The sequence below is a fragment of the Micrasema longulum genome, unplaced genomic scaffold (genome assembly GCF_059751315.1).
Source record: "Micrasema longulum isolate JH-2025_06_02 unplaced genomic scaffold, ASM5975131v1 h1tg002578l, whole genome shotgun sequence".
Lineage (NCBI taxonomy): Eukaryota > Metazoa > Arthropoda > Insecta > Trichoptera > Brachycentridae > Micrasema > Micrasema longulum.
The window spans coordinates 96614-121518 of NW_028279716.1; the positions used below are offsets into that span (position 1 = coordinate 96614).

General features: G+C 32.4%; 1 protein-coding gene and 2 long non-coding RNA genes across 3 annotated transcripts in view; 1 reads left to right on the forward strand and 2 right to left on the reverse strand.

Moving 5' to 3' along the window:
• Positions 1-2554: 2554 nt before the first annotated feature.
• Positions 2555-24905, reverse strand: part of LOC148271934 (protein argonaute-2-like) — a 40044-nt gene continuing 17693 nt past the window's right edge. Inside the window, exons 11-19 of the mRNA XM_088240720.1 lie at positions 24691-24821; positions 21427-21538; positions 19094-19255; positions 16563-16874; positions 14371-14499; positions 14178-14284; positions 8909-9014; positions 5810-6015; positions 2555-3984 (exon numbers count right to left, since the gene is read on the reverse strand). Of these exons, the coding sequence (XP_088096846.1) occupies positions 3891-3984; positions 5810-6015; positions 8909-9014; positions 14178-14284; positions 14371-14499; positions 16563-16874; positions 19094-19255; positions 21427-21538; positions 24691-24821 (1359 nt within the window). The 3' untranslated portion in view covers positions 2555-3890. The remainder of the gene's footprint in view (positions 3985-5809; positions 6016-8908; positions 9015-14177; positions 14285-14370; positions 14500-16562; positions 16875-19093; positions 19256-21426; positions 21539-24690; positions 24822-24905) is intronic.
• Positions 9506-10864, forward strand: LOC148271935 (uncharacterized). Its single transcript, XR_015824984.1, has 2 exons — positions 9506-10005; positions 10258-10864. It is a non-coding gene; the product is annotated as an uncharacterized LOC148271935 (long non-coding RNA).
• LOC148271936 (uncharacterized) lies at positions 11039-13231 on the reverse strand. The gene is made up of 3 exons (XR_015824983.1): positions 12959-13231; positions 12264-12444; positions 11039-11715 (listed from the first exon to the last, which is right to left on the reverse strand). It is a non-coding gene; the product is annotated as an uncharacterized LOC148271936 (long non-coding RNA).

Consider the following 24905-nt stretch of genomic DNA (forward strand, 5'->3'; position numbering starts at 1 on the left):
CACGCCTAAACACTTTTCATCGGTTATCTCTGTGCCTTCACCACAATAAATAATATAATCCAAAATAAAGCTTGTCGAAACATCACACAACACGAACAGTTTTATACCAAATCTATGGCGTTTTGACAGGATATATTATTTAAAACTTAATCTACTCTTAAAAACTACCATACTCTCATCAATACAAAATTTTTTATAAGGCAATAAAGTATTTTTAAAAATGCTTCGTGTATGATTTACTAAAGTTCTTATTTTATAAAGTTTATCAACAGAATTCGTTTCACTATCACTGAAGTGCAACATTTGTAAGATTAGTTCATATCTATCCCTTGACATAGTTTTACCATATAATGGGCTGGATAAAACTAAATTAGTAGACCAATATTCCTCAACAGATAAGTGGCGACTTCTAGTCATTGCCATCGTTGGCGTAAAAAAAATGTACATTTCGGAAATATTTGTCGCTTTCTAATTGCGAATCATAGCTTTTGGCCCGTATTCTTTACGCCTCATTAAGATAAAATAAAAATTGTTTGTTTGCTCAACTATTTTAGTCATCAATTCAGAATTTAAAAAATGTTCGAAAAAATTTATTTCAATCGATTCTTCTGTAAGGGATGTTGAAGGTTGAACTCCAGCCATGAATTCATCGAATCTATGAACTATGGACTCAAATGGACCAACTACCCATGGTTGTACGATAGGCGCTTGTGGTTGTGTAGAAGGTCCTGGTAAATTTTCAGTAGCGGCATTGGAAGGTAATTGTGAACTTTTTCCGTGGTTATCTGATTCCGAATCCGAAAGCCCTAGATGATATGGAAGTTCAGCTGCTTCAAACTCTTCTTCACTCATATCAAAGTCAGAATCCATGTTCTCTATTGCTTCAGAAATTTCTTCCGCGGATAAATAAGACATTTTTAATTTATAACTGCACACTTTACACTTAGCGCAATAAAACAGTTCACAGATTTATTCTCGACACAAGACAACACTATATAAATTGAGTTAAATATGTATTTCTTAAAAAACGTATTAATAAAAATATGTTTAAAAAAAAAAGAAAATAACATAAAAGTCTGGTTAAAGTGGCAAAGATTTACATATCGACGCACAGGTCTTAGTGGAATAAAAGATTCGATTATACGCATGCGCGACTGACCGAGTCATGTGACGATTTCAAATTGACTAAAGGCTAGCTTTGATTTGGAACTTGGATAAGTGTCTGAATTTTAATTGTTTAGATAAGAGTCATAAAAAATATAAACAAATCTCAACAGATGGCAATAGGGAATATACTCGATTGTTGTGAACTCCTGAATCTCATTAACTTCAAAATACCTAATCGAGTCACTAGAAGTACGGAGTTGTTTGTTGTTAGCAACTACGAGTACATACGTGGGTACTAACTATGCACGACACTCTCCGATTCCGCGTTTACATTCCTTAGCCAACAAATTTACTTGTGAAATAGACATTTTTAATACGACAATTATCAATTTTAAAACGTTCTTAAATGCACTGTTTGAAACAAATTATTAATGTCGTAATAAAACTTTCTTTTTCATACAATTCTTTCTCTGTTTTTGATGTGTATTATTATTATCTTATCTCTTTCTGATATTAATTTATCAAATATTTTTGTGTACCGTATATTATATTATTTTCACATATATACTTACTGTTAACTAATTTTCATTATTTGTTTTTAACAATAATTTGTTGATACCGTTTTTTTATACTTATAAGTATATGAAAATGTATTTATTTTTTTGTTTGAATTCTTTACAAGTTATTTACAATTTGCTTTTTAATTCAATTACTTTTATTATATCCATTTAATTTTTTTTTTCTTTTTTACTATATAAAGTTTCACTTTTTATTTTGCATGGCAGTATGCTTCTATTGTTTCTAAATGTATACAAAAAAAGCATTGTTTATCTTTTAAATTTTTACGCACTATGTTTGTACTTACCTGTATATTTTTTGTAAATGCCCCTTGGGCGTATTGTAAAATTAAATAAATAAATATTCGAACATAATTTTAAGCTAAATCTCTGAGGGATTCTAGTCCATATTCGTAGTAAACATGAGGTCGAAAGTCCGTGGTACGCCAGGAAACACTGACGTGTGCTTGCCGCGTGGAACGGAAAATGAGCCGAAACACCAAAGCGTGCTACCCGCGGCTAAGAGATTAATTGAATTACAGTGACTATCCGTATAGAATTAACAATTCAATCATTATTAATATTCATTCTGATTTGGGTTACGCGAAGTGATGTTTCTGTGACCTGACCCTTAATCCAATCCAAGATGAGTGTTTTTGCATATAAAAAATAAAACAAACTTTAAATTATAATAAATGTAAGGAAACAAAAAAAGTATGAATTATATTATGTAATACCCTTAAAAGATAATAAAGAAACGTAGATTATATTAAATACATATAATTTATGGAGTCAACAAGGCTTTAAGACAATAATATACAGATTCGTAAACTACAAACTTAAATAGTGTAAAAAGTCTTGGTTATTTGGAATAATAAAGAAAACACAAATTGTTTTGTTAAAATATAATATTGTGATAATTAATAGGTATACAAATATAACTTTATTTAAATATTCAGACAGTATTCAATATTTATACAAACATAGAAATAAACATATTTAAATAAAGCTAAGAGCTGGCTCCACATAAAAAAAAAAAAAAAACACAAATCATATTCATTAATACATACCAGTTATATTTTGCTTGATTGTACCTTAAACCAATTGAACCCTTATTACGGATATATTTTTATTTTTTTACAATAAATGTTGCATATGAAGGGTACGGGCTATAAAGGAATGATGTCAAACAACAATCGGGTTATGGTGCCGTGGCTAGTGTTGCGGACTCACGGATCAGAGGTCCGAGGCTCGAACCCTACCTTGATTCCCATTTTCTAATATTAAGTTATTTACAACTCGTTGAAAATGGTCCCAAAAATTGAAATATTTGTGTTAATAATAAGATTGCAAATATTTCCCTTTTACTAAAAAAATAATTTTTATGTGTTTTAAACAAAAAATGCCATCCGATGCCAGTTCACGTGATTCAAGTGTATAACACTTCTGTTAAATAAAATTTGACATAAAGGCTCTCAAGAAAAAAAAAATGCATACAGGGGATACGGGATAAATGTCAGTTAAATATTGGAAATAAAGCGATAATTTAATATTGATGACAACCATTTTAGATCATATAAAGCAGTATAGGCTATTGATATATAGCAGGTTCCTATATATTTATTATTTTAATGTCTAACAGGTTTGAAAACTTAAAAACGTTCATTCTTAACTTCCTTTTGTGAAATGCATTATGTATATCCTGTACCCTTCAATACGAAATACACCATTACATAAACAAATAAATCATAAATAAATATATGTTTAAAAAAAATGTTATAGGTTACTGGAAGAATATAGAGGGTATAAAAAATTGCAAAAATTGCTAAAACTCATCCAATATAAGCAATGGGCGTAATATTTTTATCAAGAATCAATTATATTGTTGTTTTTTGTAAATATTTATTGATAAAATCCATAGTTAATGATTTGAAAAAATATATAAATAAAATTATCAATTCTTCTTGGTTTAGATTCACTTTTGTTCTTTCACCATAAGTAAACAAAGTACACTACACTTGTACTAATCTGCATGTAAAGATGGAGTCTATATTAGATAATTTATACATTTGAAATATTAATGAAATTTATACACAAAAGTAAACAAAATCTAGATCGAGCCAAACTAATAATAAATAAAAGTTTATCGGCGTGTTTTAGAAAATTAATAAATAATAAAAAAACAGGAAAATTTCATATAAATAAAGAAACACTAGTTTTTTTTATTTATACGAAAAACATTGGGCGTTCTTTACGAACCATATCAACTATGTTCAACAAATTCTGTTGCGATTGAAGGTGATCCATATCGAGTTGTTTTCTGAAACGAAAGAATGAAAAATATATATTAAGAATATAAGATTATAAATGTTTCTTATTTATCTACTTGTATGTGAAAAAGATAAATAAGATGTGGTATCTGGGAATCCAACCGTTCCAGATACATATTTTTTAGTAAAGATAAGATATATTGCATAAACTTCGAAACAATTTCCAGGTTTCCACAAATTGTACAAAGTTTGTAAAGAAATATAATGCATATAAAAATCAATAGACAAAAAGCAACATAGGTTTGTTAAGGATAGAACAACCGCAACTAACTTGCTGCTCTATCAGGATCATATTATTAAAAGTTTCTAAAAAAAACACCAAGTTGATAGCATATATACGGATTTCACAAAAGCTTTCAATAAGATCTCACATAAAATTCTACTTAAGAAACTTCACTCTCTAGGTATAAACGACCCATTGCATGAAATTGTACAATTTCCTTACTTTTTATCGGACTATAGCCTTAAATGCTCTAATTTCTGTACCTCAGAGGCAGACGGATGCAAATCCAGAATTTGATGAAATGACATTTTGATGTTCGTATCCAGTTTATGATCATGTCCATTGATTTTGAAAAAAATGCAAGCATTATAATGAAAGAACCAAGTATTAAGATACTGAAAATACAAATTAATGCTATAAATTATTAGAAATCACTTAGAGAAAGTAGATTTTTTAGGCTTTTTTTTTTACATTTGACGTTGGGATTTGCATCCGTCTGCCACTGAAGTACAGATTTTTGTCATGCATAAGAAAAAAAATAAATTAAATTTCCCGTAGCACTAAACTTCCTCGTTACTTATATTCTGAAGGCATTTTCTAAGTCACAAATACGAGGTGTGTTCAGAAAATTACGGGAATCAAAAAAATTTCTAAGGTTTGCTAAGTCTGATTGTCAATTAAAAAAAATAAATTGTTGGTATACGTGCCCCTGAAGTAAGCTGTAATTTTCAGCTGTATTCATTGTTTACTTTTGCCTGTGGCAGCCGCTAAGGTTGGACGTGTTCGGCGTGCTCGGTGATTTTCATCTTGGCGATCCAGAATGCCTCAACTGGGACAATTGAGCCTTAGTTTCAACAACATATCCGTAAATCCATGATTCATCACCTTCAATTTCAGTGCATCCTCGTTGACTTCATTTAGTGACACCTGAGCAACTTCCATTCGCCGCTGTTTTTGTTAAAAATTAAAAAAATTTGGAACAAATTTTGATGCCACGCGTTTCATACCCAAAACATTAAAAAAAAATTCATGGCATGAGCCAATCTATATGCCAACACCATCAGCGACTTCTCTGATTGTGATTCGGCGATTATTCATAACCATTTCATGAACTTTTTCCATGTTTTCATCGGCTGTTGATGTGCTAGGGCGTCCGGGCCGTTCGTCATCTTCAATGTCTTCACGGCCATCTTGGAAATGCACATACCACTCATAAACTGTTTTACTCATAGCAGACTCACAATAGGCCTTTGTTAACATTTCACGCAGTTTGTTACACTTTATTTAAATTTTTACACAAAATTTAATACAAATTCTTTGATCCATTTTTTTAACAAATGGAAATCATCGAGCTCATAAAAACACGTCTTACCTTAGCGGCTGCCACAGACAAAGTAAACAATGAATACAGCTGAAAATTTTCGCATACTTCAGGGGCATGTATACCAACATAAAATTGACCATCAGACTTTCCAAACCCGCGGAATTAAAAATTCCTGTTATTTTCTGAATAAAGTGAATAAGTGCTAGAAAATGGAAGTCATGTTGTAATAGTTGGGTTTGAACTTTGTAGATAGGGGGTGTTGACTCACCCCTCAGTGTAGACCTTGGCCCGGGCAGCGGCCAGGTGAGCGTAGTAGGTGGGGGCAGGGTAGGAGACGGAGCGGTTGCAGCGCGTGTACAAGTGACACAGCTGGAAGGCCAGCTCCTCCACCTCGTCTTCTGGCATGTTGGCATCATCCCATAAGCAGCGGTAACGGGTCGGCCTCGCCGTTCCCTTAATGGATGCGTGGGATAGCTGTCAAATAACAATAATCAAATATTAAATGTTAGTAAATAATTGAGTATTGTAATATCAAAGACGGACATCTGTCATGTAGATAATTTTGCGCCAGCTTTACTTTTACATTACGAAAATGATCTGTTTTGGTGTTTTATGTCACACTCCGCAATGATAGATTATGTCACATGACCCAAAACTTACTTATACTAAATACTTACTCAAAATACTGTAGATAAATTATTGTTTATTTTTCCAAATTTATTATCATACATAATCCACACCTAATGGTGTATGGTGTAGGTACCCATTTTTCAGATCTGCACATTGAAAAACCAAACTTTATGTTTAATGAACGGTTAATTACTTTTTTTTAAATAAAAAAAAATTGTTCGGTTTTTAAAAAAAATTTACATTATGTCATTGCGCCGGCAATATCTTTAAGTGATTTTTCTTTTTTAATTTCTCATTAAGATTATACAATACCAGGGGCGTTCAATATATTCTCGGTATTGATATGAAGGAGTGCAACTATGAATGAATAGTTAATTATCTCGTTATATTGCACTCATTAGTAGTATAAGTACCGAGTTTCATAACAAACGGATCATTAGTCATTGAGTAGCTGTCCCTGAAACACGAGCAAGATGAGTCATTTCGCAAAGTTAAACAAACTCGAGTACCGTGCAGTTATAAAATTCCTCACCAAACAAGGAAAAGATCAGAAAACCATCCACAAACAGATGTCAGAAGTTTACGGGGAGTCTGCTCCTTCATTATCGACAGTTCAAAAGTGGTCAGATAGAGCATAGAAGATGACGAGCGATCTGGTCGGCCAATCGAGGACAGTAATGAAGAAAATAGAAAATTTAATATTGGAGGATGCCAGAATGAAGATTAAAGGAAAGCCGAGATTACTAGTCTATCCACTGGTACCATTGTTTCTATTTTACACGACCGCCTACACATGTCAAAAGTCAGAGCAAGATATAGGCTGAGATTTCTAACGCCACTCCAAAAATCTCACCGCCTACAAAGCACTAAAGTAAAATACGAAAGAAACTATTGACAAAATTGTTACTGGGTATGAAACCTGGGTTCATCACTATGATCCTGAGAGTAAGCAAGAGTCCATGGCTACAGTTTTCTGGGATTCTCAAGGAATTTTGCCTATAGATAACAAGAAAAAGGGCATCAATATTACCGGAGAATACTACTCTAGCATCCTTTATCGATTGAGGGAGGTGATCAAAGAGAAAAGGCGGGGTAAATTGGCCAGAGGGATCCTGCTCCTCCATGACAATGCGCCGGTGCACAAGGCTCAATTTGCAAAGGCTGCAGTTCATGAATGTGGTTTCGCAGAAATCAATCACCCACCGTATAGTCCAGACCTGGCACCAAGTGATTTTTTTCTGTTTCCAAATCTAAAGAAAGGCATTCGTGGGAAATGATTTGACGACGATGACTCGTTAAAAGCGGCGATCAATGAGCATTTTGATAACAAACTGGAATCATATTTTTGAGGGTTTAAATAAATTGATTGCTGAAGTAAGAAGTCCATAGATATTAAGGGTGACTATATTGAGAGATAAAAAAATAATTATTGACCTAAGTCTTTTCCTTCATACATACTGAGAATATATTTAACGCCCCTCGTACAAACTTAAATACTTTTTATAAATAAAATTATACGTTTTTTAGTTTTTTGCTATTAATAAAAAAATAATCATCATCATCATCGTCTCCTTTCCACACCTAATGGTGCATAGGGAACTGCATTGGTACACTAATCGCAGCGTATCTTGATCATTTTTGTTAAATGTAGGCAAGATCAGTCTTACGCTTCAGGTATCAGTCTAGAGACTATGAAATATTCTAGTGTAAAAAAACCCTTTTCAATAATATTTCATATCAATCATGTCGGGAATCGAACCCGAGACCTCTTGCAAGGTAGGCAAATGCATTGACCATTACACCACGAGGCCGACAAAAAAAATAGTTTATCTATTTAAAGGTACATTGTTACAATTATTTCCTTGAAAAATTCCAAATTTTATTTAACAGATGTTGCCGGCGCAATGAAGATTTACCGCTCTCAATTCCCCTGTTACTGTTAGTGCACCTCAGTTTATATTTCGTCTGTCACCCTCAATCTAATTTTCCCAACTCTATTTTATTTATTTATTTATGCTTTATTAAGTTAGTTCACAACATCTTAAGAACTAATATCAACAAATTTTTTTTCATCAAAATTTCTTAAGAACATATTTTTTCTAATTAATTTTAAATCTTTCAATCTTACGGCGACAGGGTATGTTAGTTGATCAGCTTGTTAGTAAACCGGGAGAATCAAGTCCGATCGGAAGAACTAGAGCTGTCACCACCCCTCCACTGTCAAACTCAAAAGGAAATCATAAGGCACCGCATTGGAATACCAAATTTAGCATATTTTGATCATCTCTTGCATGTAGATATGGTTCATGGTAATCAAACATGCTTACTATCTGTTAGGCCACTTTAAACCAATATTTCATATCGACCTTGCTAGGTTTAACTATTTGATAATTTTTATCTGTTCTTACAACATACAATTTGTCAAAAAAAAGAGAGTAGAAAAGAAAACAATGGGAACTACAATGATCTTGATTTATGATGGCTACACCAAATTATAGGTCGCTGTTTTGTGGCTGGTTATGACAAGGTCGTGATGTTCTGCTTCTATTTTTTAAGTGTTATAAAAGGATAGCTATAAGAATACCAGCACCCACAATTAATTTAATTTATTTTTGAAAAATTGAAAATATGTTTAATACGAGCATAATTATAATAACGGATTTATTAAAATATTAGATATAAAAACAACAAAAAACATATTTATCATATACTTCATTCAATAATAAATTAATCGTACCAAATAAAAGTCAAATTCCGTTGGGTGGGTTATAACAGAGTCAATGCAGGTTCCTACGGGTACATTTTGATTCTTGTCTTTATCCCTCGGGTCAACGGCAAAGAATCTGTAATTTTATTCTACAAATTAGCAGGAACAACAAATTAGAAAGAGTGGAAAAAATCTCATTTTTATATTGAAAAAATAAGGGTGACATTATGTAAGTTTTGACACTGGCACAGAACCCTTTATTTCACAAGAAAAAAATTAGACACTAATCGATCGTATAACAAAGATACCACGTTAGGAATCGATCTTTAACATTTCCCTATCCGCACCGTCGGGCGCTGCGTCGGCATTCCAATTGCAGTATATCTGGATTATTTTTGTTACATAGAAGGTAAGCTGCTTAATCTTATGCTTCACGTGCCAGCCCAGGAACAATAACATATTTTTATTTTATTCATATCAACATAAGCTACATTTGACATGTATTCATGAATTTATAATGGCTTTTTAGGCTGTGCCCGTGTTAAGCCACAATAATTAACATATTATACAATAACAACATCAAGAATAATAGTCCAAAAAATGGCATTGAACATTGATACTATACAAAATAGGGAAATATCACGTTTTTTTTTTTTTACAATTATGAATTAATAAGGGTAAATGAAATACTTCAAAGTCAAAAAAAAATTTTTTTTGCACTTATTAGTAGCATAAAAAATATTTTTAAATTCATCATTTTGAATTCCCGCGAAAACACTTCATTTCATAGGCCACGCCCGTTATACGTCACAAGCCGCATTTAAGTTTGACGTTCTGCCATTTTTGTATGCAGAAACTGTTGTGTATTATTTCATCCGAGTTTATTTACATATATTAGTGATTTTACAACTATTTTTTCTGCATTATATCTGGAATAAAGGGTTTTTAATACTGTATAGTACCCAAATGCAGGATTACTTTGAAGACAACGCCAGAAAAAATGTTTTTAAATGTGCCCAAAGATGCATCAATACGAAGAAAATAGTGCTTCGCTATGAAGAGATATAAAGAAAAATAGGATGTTTACTTTCAAATCCGTTATCTATTGTTGTGAAGATCACTTTAATGTAAGTATTATTTAAAGTATTCGTTTGTTTTTATGCGTATTTAGTTTGTCATTGATCACGGAAATTCTGACATTTCGTATAACCTAAAATTTATTTTGTCGTTACGCTATCGATATATTATACTTTTCCACGTTCATAGCGAGTATTTTTATTTATCCAATGAGTCTCGGATCATATCGGTATTGTAACGATATTTATTCAAGTGTATAAATAATATATTGCTATTCATTTAAGGGTTTCTATTTATTACAGCTGGAAAAGTATTTGGAGAATAACATGAGTGTGCCAAAAGTCCTAGATGATGAAGAAAATGTGAAGTGTGCAAATTTCCCAGGAAATTCGAAACTGTGTCCAAGAAAACCCAAATTTCCTTGACAATGTGATAACCAGTGACAACCCGGAGACCAAACACCAGAGCACCGAGTGGCACACCAACAACTCCCCGCGTCCAAAGAAAGCCAGAATGAGCAAGTCAAGGGTCAAATCCATGCTAATCTCCTTTTTTGACCGTCGCGGTATGGCTCACAAGGAGTTCGTATCCCCTGGATAGACTGTGAATGCCATTTTTTACGTGGACGTGTTTGACAGGTTGCACAAACACGTCTTCCCCATGAGGCCAGACATCGCCGATTCTTGAAAGATTCACCACGATAGCGCGCCATGCCACACCACGCTGTTGGTGAGGGAGTTTCTGACCAAGCACAGGGTTGCCTCACCCTCCCTACAGTCCAGATCTAGCACTGCTGGACTTCTTCCTCGTATGTTTTTTTGTAAATGCCCCTTGGGCGTAAAAAAAAAACAGTACTTAATACATATTATGACCGTATCATATTCTTGAAATAAAAAAATGATATCCAAACTGAATCTTTTACTCCACGTTGACCATTACAGCAAACTTTACTTAGCATTTGTTGCTATAGAGTTCAACTTAATGGACCACGCTCAGATATTTTAAGAGGTAACAACCGTCATCGCAGCCGATTGTGATTGATTGCAAGTAAAAGAGAAATGAAATAAGTAGTTAAAAAATCAATTCAATTTCAATGCTGACAAAACCAGCTTTTATTTGTTATGTAAAAAAGGTACAATATTACAAACAATCAGAATATATAAAAAAGAAGAAACAGGGTACGTTGACAATATTTTTTTAATTAAATTTATTTGGGAAACAGAACAGTTCTACGTAAGTATTTATAGTTCATAACATCATATTATTTATTGCATGGATGACTTTTGACATGTCTATCTTCAAGTATTTGTTGAATTTAGTCATGCCATATTTTTCTCGGTATTCCTTTATTTCTGCATGCATCAACATTCACATTGTAAATATTTTTATCCATTCTTTCGCTGTCCATTCGCTCTACATATCCAAACCAACGCACATCTCCTTTCTTAATTTTGTCGATAATGCCTACCACAGCAATACATAATGTACGGATATCGACATTCGTGCATCTATCGTACATAGTTTCAGTACACATTCGCCTGAGAGATCACATTTCAGCCTACTCTACGCTCCCATACATCAGAGTCGGGGCCAGGACTCCATTGTGAACTGATAATTTTGCTTCTTGTGGCAAACATTTATTTGCCGAGGTTAATTTAAGTTCACAGTTCACTCTGTTCCCAGCACTCACCCTCCTGTTCCTGGTTCCTTACTTCGACGATGAAGCCATGACAAAAGAACAACAGCGTGCTTGCAACCTCCTGAAAATAAATGAGTATTTTTACTGACTTTTATATAACTGGTCATACCATCTTATTATGATGCTGGAGTTCAATTCTATGGATTTTTTCATATGGGAGTTGCATTATTTTTTACTTTGCTTATAATATACAAGGTATATATTTCAAGAAGAGGATTTTTCTGATATTATCTTACTTTATTTTAGCTAAACTGTTGAAATTCTATGGATTAAAAATCTTTTAACTCCTTTTTAAAAGCTGGTATGCAATTTAAAAACTGTAAAAGGCGTCAAATACTGTTGTTTTCAATATATTTGCACCCATTTTACACCTTTCTTTTCTTCATATTATAAAATATTAATCTGGGATATTAGATTAAATAAGTTAATATGATGGACAAAATACTTGTTTATACCGAAAAGTTTTAGTTGCCCATTAAAAATATATTAGATATTTCTGAATACTTATTATGACAGGTCAAAAATAATTACAATAAAACAGTTATATTCTTGCTTTCTCAAAACAAAGTACAAGTCAGATGATGAACATTTTGTTACATTGCTACTAACCTTGAGCCGCTGGACAATCTTCACATATACAAGACTCCACTATTTCCTCCCTTTCATTTCATATCAAAGTAACAGAATTTGGCGTACTTTGTGCTCCGGTGTGACATGTGCTTTTACTAATTTAATTCGTTGAACGTGCACGTATCCAATTGCATTATTGCCATAATTTTCCCAGGACGACCTGTGTAAAAAAATATATAATCGTTAGTATCTATCAATCTAGTGATTAAAATAAAATATTATAAACATTCATGTCTTGAATATAACATTTATCTGATGCCAAGTACATTATTGCTAATAATAAGTATGGATTTAAAAAGCAAATCATACATTTTAGGAAGAACACGGATTATAAATGTACACATACAATAGCATAAACTTCGTTCTTAACCACCGGGAACAAAAATTAGGTTATGACTTGTCAAGTAATATTTTAATTAATATTTTACATAATAATTGATACACATCGATATTATTTTATATTCAATATTTACATGCCTTCGTTTTTTTAAGTTTAGGGTGTTTAATATATCAACAATTTATAATGCCAACTGGTTTTCTAACACAAAACGAGGTTAGAATGACACTTGTATTCGGGGAATGTTTAAGATACTATTTAAATGATTCATGTCAAACATCAACACATATAATTGATAAATACATTAAATCTATAAATATTTATAACAATTACTTACTTTGCAGCCTTGATTCCTTGAATTTTCGCACTATTATACTGCATATTTGTAGCAAAAAAAGACGCTAAAATAATCGCATCATCATTCGGCAAATTATCCCAATTGGGCTTTTGAAATTCCGTCTTCCATTATTTTGAATGATTTCTTTATCACTGTAGAGTAATTATAATTTACATTTATAACTTAATACATAATTCACAACGTCAAAATCCTTTATAAAACGCACGCGACATTGACAACCCGTACAAACAGTATGCAAAAATAACAGCCATTGAAGACGAAAGCGGCTTGTGACGTCACGACCAATCATATGGCGTTTTTGTAAAGGCGTATTTTTCAACATTTTTATTTTAAAAATTAAGAATGAAAACATATTTCTACAATATCCATATTGATTATAAAAATATAATTATTTTTTCTAAATCCATTTCATATATTTTTATCGGTATTCGTAGTATGTGATATTTCCCTATTACAAACATAATCTAGAAAATAAAATAGTAATGAAGAAAAGCACTAATTACATAAAACATCGCTACAATAAATTTGTTCCTGCAGCTATCTCTTTTCAGCAGTCTCTTCCCTTCGATATAATCCAGTTAGAGATTTACATCTTAAATATGGCCTTTGTTTTGAATAACCTTATATGTTCACTAACACTCTTGAAGCTACATACAATAAAATATTGCAGAGTAGAATCACCTTTAAAATCAATATTTTACATCCACCCTGCCGGGAATTCAAACCAGGACCTCAAACGTGGTAGGTAAAATAATGTGTGTAAAATAATAAATATAATAATAAACATAACATTATTGTAATTTATGTTAAAGTACACTTATGTATAAAAATATATATATCGACGCTGGAAAGGAAAAAGTTACCAAGCGGCATGTAGCAACTTTACAGAAGAGCCAATTAAAGTTTTTCTGTTTTTTTTTTTAATTAATAAAAAAATCTGATACATACGTATTATTCCTACATAATTAAAATAAAAATAAAAGATTCTTACTTTATCTTTAAAAAAATTATATAAATTGGCTGAATTGGCTCTTCTGTAAAGTTGCTACATGTTGCTTGGTAACTTTTTCCTCTCCAGCATCAATATATTTATACTCGACGCTCCGGAACGTGCCTTTGGGTAAGTGGAGTGGTTAAATCCACAAAACAGTTAATTGTATATGTTGTTCGATAATTGAAATAAACAAAAAAATATTACCTCGTGTGATGGCGTTTTTGGACGACAAAGAATGAAATTTGAGGTTGATATGTTTTTTCTAATTCAGAGCAAGCAGCTCTGATGGCCATTAACTCGCAGTTTAGTACCTGCAATCAATTTTCATTGGTGTTTTATTTAAATATAGGGAAAACTAAATCCAATTTTAGTCCAGTACTTTAGATATGTCATTTACCATTTCGAATTGTCCTTCTGAAACACCATCTCGGAAGAAAATAATTTGGTGTGGCTTTTGCGACGTCTTTTTGTAGAAGAACATCAGCTGCTCCTTTACCATAGATTTTAAGTCACTTATAATTTCCACCTAAAATTAGAATATATTATTATATGAATTCATAGATTTATTTTCAGTTAAAATTTTTTTGGATATTATAAACTCCGTTGTGAACTGCTAGTTTAGCCTCCTGCGATAAACAATTATAACATAAATAATAAGTTATTATTGTTATCAAAAACATTTTTCACTTATATGAGTTATACTTCGACTTTTGTCTCTTTCATACAATATTTTATAATATAAATAGCAACGCGAGTAATTAGAAGTTAGCTTAATTCCTGACGATGAGGTAGTAACCTCGAAACTGGTCGAAGTATAACTCTAAATTAAATTTGTTTATACAAATTTATAAACATATATAACATTAACAGACTACAAAGACAGCAAAATAAAATATTAAAGTTAGCATATGACCTACCCTATGTAACAGCAACTAAAGAACTTTTAAAACAAACTAAACAATTAAATGTAACTGAACTCTTTAAATTATTATTTTCCAAAAAAAAATTAAAAAATGTACAGATCAATACATTAGCCCTTAATAGGTTACATTATAAATTCTTAAATGAAATGCGATAAAAGATAAATTTAGTAAGTTTAACAAATAAATAAAAAAATACACAGTAAACTCCCTAAATTATATTGTGATTCATTAAACTGGGAGTGCGAGTATCCACGATAAGTCATTTCATAAATGCTCCAATTCGAGTTAAATTTTAAACATCAAAGTTGAGTTAGTCTCCCAAGCCGCCCTCTCAAGATGCAACCACCAGCCGACTCAATCATCAAGAATGTAATTCCATGAAAACAAAAGTGTATACTTCTTCACGGGATCTCCCGCAGGTTCAACCAGGAGAACAGCGAGGAAGTTGAAATTAATAATGCTCCAAAGGTGTTCACTGAGTTTATTTTTATTCAATACAATTAAGTCTGCCTCTTCAAGCTTATAATAATGCTATGTGACAAGAAACCTGCCAAGTAGACTAAAGTTTGATAAATATACAGGGTGTTCTTTAAACCCCGTCACATCCGAAACCACAATGATCAGTGTGGGCAAGAAGACATATTAGCATATTTAAAAAAATATTTAAAACTGTGAAATTTAAAAAAAAAAAAAATATTTAAAAAAAACAAATGGTTGCTTACTTCTGCAAGGGAGAAGTGAGGGGAGTGCGGCACAGTATCAGATTCCCCCCCCCCTCTTCATTTCTCCCCTGCAGAAGTAAGCAACCATTTGCTTTGTTTGATATTTTATTTTTTTAAATTTTATTCTTTCTAAAAAAATAATTTAATGTGCCAATATGTCTTCTTGCTCATACTGATCATCGTGGTTTCGGATGTGACGGGGTTTATAGAACACCCTGTATACAGTGACTCAGTGATATTCCTACAAGAACGAATTTGGATATTTGTAAAATTAAAAGAATTATTTTCATCCTCTATTTTAATTTAATATCCCCTGGAAATCATTCCAATCGATAAATGTCCACAAACAATTCACAAAAAAAATACAAACCACACACCAATGGAAAATTTCAATTCAAACTGATATTCGTACAGCCTTGCATGTGCGGATTCCAAATTAATCCCCTAAAGAGTGATTCATTTGGGAATTTTCATTTTTTGCATGCGTTTACACTTTCCTTCACATCTGGCCACACTGATAATTAAACGTCAAATAAATATGAACAAATGAAATCAAACGTGATGATTTCCATTAAGAACATTATTGTAACCTTACGCGTTACCTAAAACGTTCAATTAGGTTGAACTGACCAAACCGTATTAGTTTTTTTCCATTTTTTTAACAGTTTTATGCATCATTTGACGTTTAATCATCAGTGTGGTTATTACACGAAGCAAAGTGCTGTCGCATTAAAAAATGAAAATCCCCAAATTTACCACTCTCTACAGGTAGAGAAGATTCAGAATACCACCTCAGGTGACGAATTTGGGGCAGGTGGTGGTTTGACTCTGACCTTGACAGAGGCCTGGAGGCTGTTTGTGGATACCATATGCTTCAACTAGGGAGTGGACATGGAATGATCATGAATAATATGAATGGAACATCAATGTGCTTAATTACTCACCTTTGGTGGCTGCATCCTTATTGTAATGTTATACTTGAATGCTTTTGGATCGTGTGACGCTACTACGGCGGCCAAGCTGGGTTCGTTCATCTGGCCGGGGGCCGGATGAGTTACATCGGCTCCCATAATCATGCAGGGCTTCTTTAGACAACGGGGCATCCCCTCCAAATGCAGAGCGTGATTGGCCCCATTCAGTTTGCTGTTCATCTTCAGTAGGAGCTGCGAAGCTGTATTGTCAGACATCTGAGTCACCGTGCGATTCTTTATACACTGTGTTAGTACTCCACACTCCAATTCGGCGATTTGCTTAACCTGATGATGGAAGTTCATTATAAAAATTAATAATTGATGTATGTTGTTTGTTTGAAATTAAGGTCAAGAATCTACATAGGTAATGACTAAAATTTTTTGCGTAAAGCTTTGTGTAACTTACGAGGGCTGTCCAATAATTTTCTAGAATGATAGGGTTGAGTTCGTTTTTTTTCAGTTGGTAGAAAAGTCATTTAGATGTGTCAATTCATCCTTTGTTTACAAATCAGGTAGTGTCGCCGAGTCAGTGTTTTTTTGATATAGAAAAAATCAAATATCGCACAGTGAATGAATTTTTGTTTTTGAAAGATGTAAATACAAAACAAATTCATGAATGATTTTTAGAAGTGTATAAGGACTTTGTATCTTCACTCTCAACAGTATACAACTGGATTGTTGAATTTAAACGTGGTCATACAAGCCTTGGTTTCACACATAGGATGTACAAAAAAATGACACAACACCAGAAATCATTAGAAAAGTTCATGATATGGTGTTAAATGATTGACGATTGAAAGTGCCTGAAATAGCTGAGACCTGGGGCACCTGAAAAGACCGGGTGGGTTATATTTACATGAAGAATTAAAGACGAAAAAGCTTTATACAAGATGGGTGCCGCATTTGCTATCTATTGATCAAAAACGTATTCTAATGGTTGTTTCTCAAGCTAGTTTTTGTCATGTCATTTTGTGATTGTTGATGAACGTTGTGTCCGCTACTACACACCAGAAGGAAAAGAACAGTCCAAGCAATGTACAGTACGAATTGCTTGACCATCTACCGCATTCGCCAGATTTAGCCCCCGGTGACTATTACCCATTAACCCGAAAGCGTTTTACATCGAATGAAGAAGTGATTGCAGCCGTGGATGGGTATTTTGGAGACAAAGCGGAATCGTTTTATAATGACGGAATAGAATTATTGGAAAAATGTTGGTCAAAGAGTATTGAAGTCGAGGGAAATTATATTGAAAAATAAAACTTATTTCATACCAAAAATAATTGTTTTTCTAATCTATTCTAAAAAAATTTCAGACAGCCCTCGTGAGAGCTTTTATATTTACGCTCTTATGGTACTTAAATATTTCAATTTTGAACTAGTTGTAAATAACTGTGACAGAAAATGGAAATCAAGTGAAAAATCACCTAGTGATTTCATGTTGAATGTAGATCACTTTGTCGATCCGGGATTAGTGTTGTGAGTTTCCCCCACTCACAACACTAATTAAGGGTTAATAATTATTATTGATTGATTTGGTGTTTATTTTGTAGAACTCCATATTTAAACTTGCTTGAAAATGCCCTAACAAGGCGAAACAATTGTCACAAAATTTATGTTTATATATTTGTAAAAATAAAGTGTTCAGTAGACTCAAATCAGTGTTTGATTTCTTATATTATAAGTTTTACTAATTATTTTACAGAACTAATATTAAATTGCATTATTCTAAGATTATTGAATAATTTCCCGGAGATAAGTCACATTGAAGATCTTAAATTGAAAAAATATGAACGTTAAAAATAATTCCTTGATACATACTTTATAGTGTATTGATTTTATTATAAATATATTATATGTGTGTAGAATAAATCTGCTTTAAAACTGTCCCAGTACAGAAGTATTTAGATTTACTGGGTCACTACATTGATACGTAACTTTAAATAAACACTGTTCTGTAGTTCTGAAGCTAAAGTTCGAATCCACAGCATTATTGAGGGACCACAAATCGACTTCAGTTTACAGTAATACTAACAGTTGGAATTCATAAAACAGTTTTTTATGAATTCCAACGAAAGATGAATAACACCACAAAACCGACGTGCTTAATCTGAATCTCAATCTAACTAAATTGAAATTAATCCACAATTAGAAAAGACTTTATTGTTATTTGTTAATAGGCAGGCAGCCTTTGCTGGTGCGCCCATATCTCGTGTTCTTCTTCCTTCAAAAAAGTATCCAAACGGTCTTTGAACCAGTTGACCGAAATGGAATGGACAACGAGGCTTGACAATTTTTTCCAGTCTGAAACCACGCTGTTGGAAAGGAAGTTTTTATTGGGATTGAAGTGGAATTGTGGACGATAGAGCTTCCAGTTATGGCACCGTAAATTGGTGGTGGGATTTACTTGATACATTTCGTGCAGGAGGCAGACATATGTAGTAATTATTAAGTATACCTGTCTGATAATATAGTAAATTAGTACGTATTATTTATATACACACCATGGCATAATTATTTCCCCACTCAGAGACTATAGCCATGACCATTTGCACATTGTTTTTGGCTGCATCCATCATCAAGCTCTTTAGATCTTTGGGCTGAATGTCTGATTTTATCACAGGTGCTGATATTTCCATCCCAACTTTGAATCCCATCCTCACAATCTGTAAATATCATTAATAATCTTAAATACATGTTGTCAAAATATATTGATTAGAGAATAGCAACAAATGACTGTATCATTTATTTGAAATATTCTTTTCGGGCCCCAGGTATCGCATATTATGATATTTCCTGTTTTATCCTCAAAAAGTATTTCCTCGTCATTATTTCCGATAATGACCTAAAGTATCAAGTTTGTGCTCAAACTAACAGTGGTAAGTGAGAACCAGCACGGACAGAGTTTTCAGATGAGGGGGTCGGTAGGAACTCTCTTTTTCTCGCTAAGACCTCTTATAATACAAACAATGACCTTCGCAGTTATTGCATCTGGACGCCTCAGTTTTCAAACACACTAACTACTGTTTTATGAAATTATCAATATTAGAATTATTCCTAATGCAATACCTATGATCAGTATTAATAAGTCCATCATATATTTTAATTCTCTACAAACGCATATCGTCGGTCGGCGTGCATTACTAAATATTTTTTTCCAGGAGACAGATAAAACTGTTCTTAAAATCAAATCAAACACATAATTTACTCCGATCTGCGGTACTGTTCTTATTCAGAAAGCTCGCCTCCTATTGGTCCCACACATATCGCATAATTAGGGAACATCCAATAAGAGTTATAAATCCCCCAATATGAAAATATCATTTATGTCAAAATTGTAGATTGGCGGTAATGCATGCTAATGCATGCCGACGATATAATGATCTACACATTAAAAAGGTTACTAAAATTCACAAGGTCACCGTACTACAGTACTTTATATATAAATAACCAGACATGGTTGATATGAAATATTTATTTACAGGGTGTTTTCACACTAGAATATTTCATAGTCCCTGGACTAGTACTTGAAGCGTAAGACTGACCATCTTACCTTCATGTAACATGATCAAGATACGCTGCGATTGGTGTACCAAAGCAGTGCCCTATGCACCATTAGGTGCGGAAAGGGAATGATAGTGATGATGATGAAATTAGTGGTTCATGGAATTTTACGACATCTTTCTTCATATTGGAAACAAAAAATTCCTTTCATAACAGTACAATGTGTCCAAAATAGGTATGCTGTTCTTTGATTAGTCCATTTTGTTCAATCACATTTAATCTAATTCCCGCCAAACATCACATCTGAGAACGTAGTACTACTTGTTTGCGTAAAAAATTATCTTCACGTATAAGCGTATGAAAGAAAGAGCCAGCTATATTTTCCCAGTACATCTCAACTTAAAGAGTATTTCACCGACCAACATGTGCAAGGCATTTGCACAAATTCACATTTTCATATGCCTTCGGATAGCTGGACTAAATTATTCAAAAATAATTATCATTTTAAATAGGAAATAATTATCAATCCTATGTGATCTGTCCAACTTATCTATTGCTGTATTTGAACAGCAACAATCATATCCTAATAATAATAACATACTAAAGATTTCTGCTTTACTGAATGAGAGCACAGTTGTAATTAAATATAGCTGTAGAAACATTGAGTAAAATGACAGTAAGAAAAAATGCTGGTATGGAGTTAATTAACAATTTGATTAGTCCTATTGTTATAAAAATTTATTCCCTCTCTAAGAAACCTGCACCATTGATTTGTGGTAACTTTAATGACATCATCCGCCGTCACATGACGGCAATTAGGTGACAGTACCGCTCTCTTAGGAATCCATAGTTTTAAGACAACACTCTCTAGTGGATAAGATTTGAAAGTTCGAGGTAGTTACAGTAGGTGCGTCAGATCATTTGATGTTGATATAATATGTGCATGCGCCTTATGACGCAATGGCAACATTTCGGAAAAAATGTTGCCAAATTCAAAAATAAATATTCCCATTTCATTTTTTCATTGATAGGTTGTCATATCTTCCTGAAAAAATGTATCGATATGTCGGTAGAGCCGGTTTTGTAATACTGAAGTAGATAGATATAGTAGAAGAGTTAAGTATAGTCTCAATATCTACAGATGAAAATATCGTTTGTAATTGGCCTTCAGGATCCCAAATAAATTGTAGCATCAGAGATGATGATAATTTTTTTACAGCATAAATTTTCTAATACATTAAATAAAAAATTTAATAAGTGTTTACAGCACTTAATCATCAACTATTTCTGGACAAATCACTATGGCGGAAATATATAGTAATTTAATAATTACCGAAGTGGATAAAGTATCGATGTCTCTACGATTTAATCTGCACATATCGAGGATCATCCAATTTTGAAGCTTAACCGGTTCTCGAAACCTGCTTGCAAACCACTGCCCGTTCCTTAAAAAAAAATGTATATAGAAGACATTATTTATTTTAAAACAATACTACAGTAAGACCCCTTTCTTACGTTTTTCAAGAGAGCAATAAAAAAAACAAAAGAGCATGTAAAATTGAGGAAAACAACAAAAGTGAGGAAATGAAAAATGTATGGAAATAAAAGAATTGCAGAAAAATTGTAAAAACTGTCATAATTTCAAAATGAATGGGGATAATGCATAGAATTAAGAATAGTCAAGAAACCGCAAACGCGCATCAAACAGAAGGTGACTAAACTACTCTTAAACAAGTACTTTTACGTTTTGACCCATTAGTTTCTTTGTAGACGTAGTTCAGTACGCAACTCCCTATTTGAATTCAACTGTGTTGTGTCGTTTAAAAGTGTAGAAATGCTGCTGGGATCAACAAGAACAGGGTGGGATCACATTTCATGTGTAGGTAGCTAATGCATTACTAAATTATTTTTTTTTCCACCTGCCAGATTGTCAAAGAAAACAAAATAGACATTATGTTAGTGTTGCCAGGGTAGTCAATTTTTTTACACTACTTTTTATTAATATGAACATTGGTTTTAATTGATTTAATGGAATTTTAGCTTCCCTGCTGATGAAAGAAGGAAAACGGAATGGATAAAATTAGTACAAAGAGTATGGCGAGATGAGTTTTGGAAACCAACAAAGCAAAGCATAATTTGCTTAAAGCATTTTGAGGAAAAATGTTTTTATGACACAAGAGGTCATTTATCTAAATAATGTAAAACTCTAATGATTAGTTCTGTTTCTAAAAGGCAATATTACAAAAAGCTTACTCAACAAAGGGGAAATTAAAACTATTAGGTAGACTGTATTAATATGTTCTTATTAAAAAGGTATTATTTATAGAAATGAGGAAATTGGTAAAAAGTTTTACTGAACTCTTCATTTGAAAAAAATCGTTGATGTCTTTTTCTCCAAAAGAATTAAAATGGCTTTCTTTTTGGACAGGGCAGAAACCTTAAATTTCTTTCTCTTTTATTCAACATTTTTCGAAACCCGGCACCTCGGTATCTTGAGAATTTGGTTTAACTTTCCAATCATGGACTAGCACTTTGCTCATCTCATGAGAAAACTAATGAAAATTGGCCCTCTCAGATTAAACAATGCCGTGGTGGACCTGACATTATCTTTAAAACATCAAATATTATTTAACATGACATAAAAATATCCGTTGTAAAATAAGATTTGTTTTATTTTTTAAGTTCAAAGTTCATTAATTCAATTACTCTTATTAAATGACCCTTTACTTATCTACTCTGTTGTGTCAGTCAATGTTTCCGTGTGTACAATAAGATATTAGAGTAATTAACAAATTGCTTTTTGTTGAAAAATATAATTATCTTACATTTGTTTTATGGTTATATTTTTGCAATCTGGCAACATTATGCGGCAACATAAGCATGCGCGCAGCGAAAGTGGGGGATTTTTGGACACAGTCCAATGTATTCAAATATGATTCTACGCTCCTCTGGACTATTCTTAATTCTATGGGAAAATAAATATTTTTACCTATTTTTAATGATTTCATGTATGTAAAATAATTTGTATTTTTTCAATCAATATTACAATGTTTCTTTTTTATTTAAATATAGATTTAAAAAGAAAAACATGTTTAAATAATTTTATGTAGGTACTTTTTTTTTATTATTGCAACCCAGAATTTCAACTGTCAAATGCATTGCGGCAAAACTGTTTTATATATGACAATAGGGTATTTTCACTTTTTTATTTTGCAAAAAAATAGAAAAAAAAAAAACTTTTGGCCAGTTACGGGCCGTTTTATTTCTATCAAACTTTAAATAGGAAATTATAAATGGAAACATTCGTTTCAGATTTTGATAGTAATATGGTTCCAATCGTAAAAATATTATTTAAATACTGAATACATTAAAAATCATATCCCCAGTTTATGAAAATACCCTAGTGTTTAAACCATCTTCTTTTTACATTATGTTTATAATTTCAAATAATATTTCTATTGCCACATTTTTAAACATTCTGCATCACAATTTATTGATGTAAAGATTTTATCTTCGTAAACATGCGTCAACTGCGTGTCACAATTTAGTAAAATATCAATATGGCGTTTCAGTCAAAAAAATTTTTTTTTTCATAATCTAATCAGTGCATGTGCTTATTAAAGTGCATGTCGTATTGGTTTTATATTTTTGTGCAACAACTATGGTAAAGGGTTTTGCATGTTAGTTTAATTAGTGTCCTGACGAAGAGACTAGTATGTTTTCAAACTGATAGACAGAAAAGTCGGTGGTTATGTACAAATATTTAATAACATTTAGCACAAATAATATTTGGCACCGGACATTACGCCGTTGCCAAAATACAAAATATTATTGTTACAACTTATACTAATTGGGTAAATTTCTTGCATGTTAAAAATCTTTCTATTTCTCACTTATAATTGTAATAATTTGTTGAATTCCATATACTTTTTGGACCAGGGTATATGTGCGACCTTTGGCAATACACCGTCTTAATTTTTGGTACGGATTGATTGTAGATAACTACTAGATTTAACCCTTCTAGAATTTCATCTAAATAGACAGACATTTCAACAAAGAAAAAGGAATTATTAGAAAATTGCTCAGACTTCTACATTCCCTTCTGCAAGTTTGTCTCCAGATCGGATATTAGTGATGCATATAACTTATTAATGGAATATAAACGAATAATTTATAACCGGGTATGATGATATCTAATCGATCGACAAAATTAATTGGCTAATTCCTTTCCTTTCCTCCAAAACTTCGTTATTCTGCTGAAATAAATTGGTGCGCCTTTTGTTCCACCCGGATTAAAGAAAAAGTTGATGGCCAACAATGAAAATATTTCGGCCTCAGCTTATTCCATCTACTGAATTTAAAAAATCATCATAAAAATTACTGATTAGCTCTTGCTTTAGAGACACAGTGTCATTTTGGGGAGGCCAATTTAGGGAGGCTATCGTAGACTCCTCTAAATTTAGTTTGAAAGCTGGATAACTTGAAATCAGTTATGGATATGATTAAGTTATTTGTTTATAATAACTGATATGTAATCTACTGTCTATCAAGAATTAAATAATAAAATAAATGATTGGCCCTAAAATTAAGGTTTTACCTGGGTTCAACCCTTTGGGAGCCGCCATATTCTAACGCCGGTGCCTTGATGACTCTTCCTTCCACTTTCTCAAATTCTTCTGTCACTCGGAGACCAAATTCCTTGAGAACGGGATCCTGGTTGTACTTCATCTACATTGGGATTACATTTAGAGTACTGTGTGTAACAAAATAAACAATAAGATTTTTACAATTAACAGATGAAGAAAATTTGCA